This window comes from Callionymus lyra, chromosome 2 (assembly GCF_982586985.1).
Source record: "Callionymus lyra chromosome 2, fCalLyr1.hap1.1, whole genome shotgun sequence".
NCBI lineage: Eukaryota > Metazoa > Chordata > Actinopteri > Syngnathiformes > Callionymidae > Callionymus > Callionymus lyra.
Window position 1 is genome coordinate 44,643,538 of NC_141819.1, and position 3,973 is coordinate 44,647,510.

Here is a 3,973-nt window from a genome sequence, read left to right on the forward strand (position 1 = left end):
ACTTGGTTTTTACATGTTGTTTGGAACATTAATTAAATTAATAAATTCAGAGGGATTAATACAGTTTATCTATATCTAAATAACCTTTACTTATTTACTATCTATCTGAATGGCTAGATTTACAACTTTTTTTTACATCAACAGCAAAGCATAGATAGATATAGATATGACATATATATATATATATATATATATATCACTGTCATAACCTGCACCGTGACAGTGATCGAGGAAGCTTCGGTCAGATTCACTTCAGCCTCCGAACCAGTTGGGGGCAGTATAGCAATAGGAAGTCAGACGCCCGCTGCACAGAACGAAACGCACTCTAAAAGCAAGGTCATCCGGTCTCCGGTTAGCCGACAAAATGATGTCCCTCGGTGCGAGGTCGGGGGCTTTCTCCCCATATCTTCAGGCGACAGCGAACACCGTCGCCGGCCCGCTGAAGGCGCTTGTTCCCGGTGTTGTGATCAAGGGAGAAAAACTAGCCTTTAACCCGAAGCAGTCCTTCTTGTGTCGCGAGTCTGTCAGCGGCCAGAGCCCGAAGACCGGGCCGGCAGTGAGTTCTAGCATAAACGGTGAGCCTGTTTCAAACTGTAGAAAGTCTTGTCTACCTGTGTTCTCATTCGATGGGGCAGATATTCGAGGAAATGGCGTCTGAACATGATTAAATCTCAAAGATCAAAATCAATGAGTTGTGTTGTGTTGTATGTGTTACATAAATATTTCTGTATTGCCAGTGTTGTAAACGCAGCATAGGGTTTTTTGTGGTGGCAGTACAGAAAGAAAAGATTGAAATATAACTCACTAGTAAGGTTTTGACGTCGCATAGGCTGGAGGTCAGTATTTGTATTGGTGTTGTCAATGCAAATTACTTTTAGTACTAAAAAGGGTTTTCATGTCAATTTTGTGTTGAATGTATAAATATATAGATGCTTTATATTGAAAGACATCTAAGTGAGCTAACACTTTGAATGATGTCACTGTTTTCATTTCCCTCACTGGAAAAGACTAGTTGGAGAGCCATATTCTAACCCATCTCTTATGTGTTTGCAGCTGCTGCTGGAGTCCGGTTTGTCCACACAGACCTCAAAGTTCCAGACTTTTCTGATTATCGACGACCGGAGGTTCAGGATGCTCACACATCCTCACAGGATAGTAGTGAGGGCAGACGGACTTTCTCCTACCTGCTTACTGGTGCCACCACTGTTGTTAGCATCTATGCTGCCAAGACTGTGGTCACTCAGTTTGTGTCCTCCATGAGTGCTTCTGCTGATGTCCTGGCACTCTCGAAGATAGAGATCAAGCTCAGCGACATCCCAGAGGGCAAGAACATGACCTTCAAATGGAGAGGCAAACCCCTGTTTGTCCGCCACCGCACGGAGAAGGAGATCGCTGCTGAGGAGGCAGTAAACCTTAGTGAGCTGAGAGACCCCCAGCATGATAAGGACCGCGTGCAAAACCCTAGATGGGTCGTTGTTCTCGGAGTGTGCACTCACCTAGGCTGTGTGCCCATTGCTAACGCTGGCGAATACGGAGGTTACTACTGTCCGTGCCATGGCTCCCACTATGATGCCTCCGGCCGCATCAGGAAAGGACCAGCCCCTCTAAACCTGGAGGTCCCTTTCTATGAGTTTCCTGATGATGACACTGTTGTTGTTGGATGAACGCCAATATCCAGAGTCAATGCCCTACAATAAAGTGTTTAGCATGTAAGCTGTGACACTGTTTTGTTTTGAGTTTTAGACCAATGTGTCCTTAGATTCATGTCAATCACATGTCCCCTAATATTTAAATATAAAAATAAATACATTTAAGATCATGTTAAAAAAATCATTTCAGTTTGTATGTGTTACATGTTTATTCTGTACATGCATCCACCCTTTCATGCTCACTTTGGTAGTTGTTTGGGGTTTTTACTTCAGTAATCGTAGCAAAAGGACAACTGTTGCCCTACATGACCAGCTCAGTAAATGTAGTCAAAAAGGCTCTAAAGGGCGATATAAAGCATTAAGAAGAAGTAAGATTGGTTTATACTTATGAACTTGTCATGAGGTTTTGTATTCTAAGTGATGGAATTAATGAATTTAAATCCAGTGGTGGTCATGTTTTACACATTTTCAAAAATACATCATCTATACATGCATTCGCTGTTATGATTAAATCTTCCTCTCAATCGTTTTTGATTTAAATAAAAGTATTTCAATTACATAAACAATCTTGTATAAAAAATGGACCTTATTTAGAAAATTAAAAGAACTTATTAAAAAATATTCTTTAAACGTAAACAAATTTTCCTTGCGTAAATAATAACAATTCTTTTTTTACATACAAATGTAAACTAAGTAAAAAAATAAAATCAACTTGTACTAACTTCAGTCTTAGCAAATATAGAACTGTACTTCAACTTAAATAAAAAATATCTGTAAGGCAAATAAAAAAAAAACCTTTGAATTGTTCGATTAGTCTTTAGGGTGGATTTATATTTCTTGATGATTTTCTTAATTGTTTTTCAATCTGGGTTGTTGCTCAGGTACTGTAGTCTTACATGTGTGTTGAGGGGGTTCATCATCCTTGAACCTCACTTCTTCAATTGTTAGTCCCTTGATTAGATCTCTGCGATTTCATCTCAGGAGGTCCTGAGGCAGGTCGGATCTTAGCAGTCTTCCCATAAGGGGCTAAGCTGGTGACGCACCTCAATCCAGTGGTGTTGTGCAGTAAACAAGAATTAAAAAAAACATCTCTCCAAAGAAATCGCCAACAGCATTTAATTATTTGGTTTGGCAATGCTTGCTCCTTCCAAGTAGCTGTCAGTGGTATCGTCTAGGTAAGCTGGAACAAGGAAATGCTGATGACCAACGTCATCTTGAAGCCAACTTATCTGCTTGTGATGTCTGATGCGATGTTTATATGTTCTAACAGATAGTATTTCCTTGCACTTGAGTTCAAGCACCAAGAAAGTCAATTAATCTCCCCATTAAAAAACTTCAAGTTTTTTACTTCTGGCGATCTTGCATAAACAGTGGCTATCTTTTTAAACTTCTCGAGATCTTTGTAAACTTCTCAAATCTTTATAAACTTATTGATCTGTTTTCTTTCATGTCCCCTTAAGGGCTACGTACAGTATAACCGTGACCCAAATTAACCACAGAAAAAAATTGACATGCCCGCGAACACCATGTGAAGTGACAATGATCAGCCATCTGCAGTGGACCAAAATATCAACTATTGCTGGAGGGTAGAGGCCCTTCTGTGAACCAGAGTCTACCAAAAAATGTCTACCAGACAGAGAGTCTGGCATAAACAGCAGCTACTCTTGGTCTTCATAGATCACAGTTGCTGATTTCTGGCTCTACTGTTTCTCTGTGCCTTATTGTCACATTTTTGGAACTTCTAACTTCTAAAGACTCATTTGGGTCCACCTCTTCCGTATATGTCTCACCAACAACTGTAACACATGTTATAAACAATATTCTTGCAGGAATCTTTGTACTTAAGTCCAATTCCTGTAAACTAATTCTTAAAAGATATGTTTAATCAGATCAATTAATGTTTAAACATTTATTTCACTTTGATACACACGTCTTCAGAAAATGAGGGAAGTCTGGAGTGATTTATTGTTGTTCATGTAGACATTCCTTCATCCCAATGGGTGCCGACCAATCCTGGGGAGGTTAGTTCGAGGTCCTCTTAACAATGAGATTTGGAACACAATTATTAATATTAGACCAGAATGGCTTGACACTACACAGGAAGGTAAACAAGGCTGTTGACACTTCAAACTGCTTAGTATGTGTGTGTATTTGTGTCTGTGTGGGATGCAGAGCTACTGATGTCAATCATTAGATTAGTGTTTCAAGTCTTATAAGCTTTGCCTGCTGCTCTTACAAACACGAACACTCACTTGAGTGTGAATACAACAACATCCACCATTTGGAAGGTCCTGCTTCAAGAATCTGAGGTAAGGTTACTCATT

At 39.7% G+C, this 3,973-nt stretch overlaps 1 protein-coding gene across 1 annotated transcript; it reads left to right on the forward strand.

Moving 5' to 3' along the window:
* The first annotated feature begins 304 nt into the window (after positions 1 to 304).
* Positions 305 to 1,833, forward strand: uqcrfs1 (ubiquinol-cytochrome c reductase, Rieske iron-sulfur polypeptide 1). Its single transcript, XM_087783134.1, has 2 exons — positions 305 to 575; positions 1,054 to 1,833. Exons 1-2 carry the CDS (start codon positions 365 to 367, stop codon positions 1,662 to 1,664), a joined length of 822 nt encoding a protein of 273 aa, XP_087639260.1. The 5' UTR covers positions 305 to 364; the 3' UTR covers positions 1,665 to 1,833.
* The last annotated feature ends 2,140 nt before the right edge of the window (positions 1,834 to 3,973 follow it).

Coding starts and splice junctions, on each gene's coding strand:
- uqcrfs1 (XM_087783134.1), top strand. CDS start 365: ATGATGTCCCTCGGTGCGAGGTCGGGGGCTTTCTCCCCATATCTTCAG. Junction 576..1,053: donor AGTGAGTTCTAGCATAAACG/GTGAGCCTGTTT, acceptor ATGTGTTTGCAG/CTGCTGCTGGAGTCCGGTTT.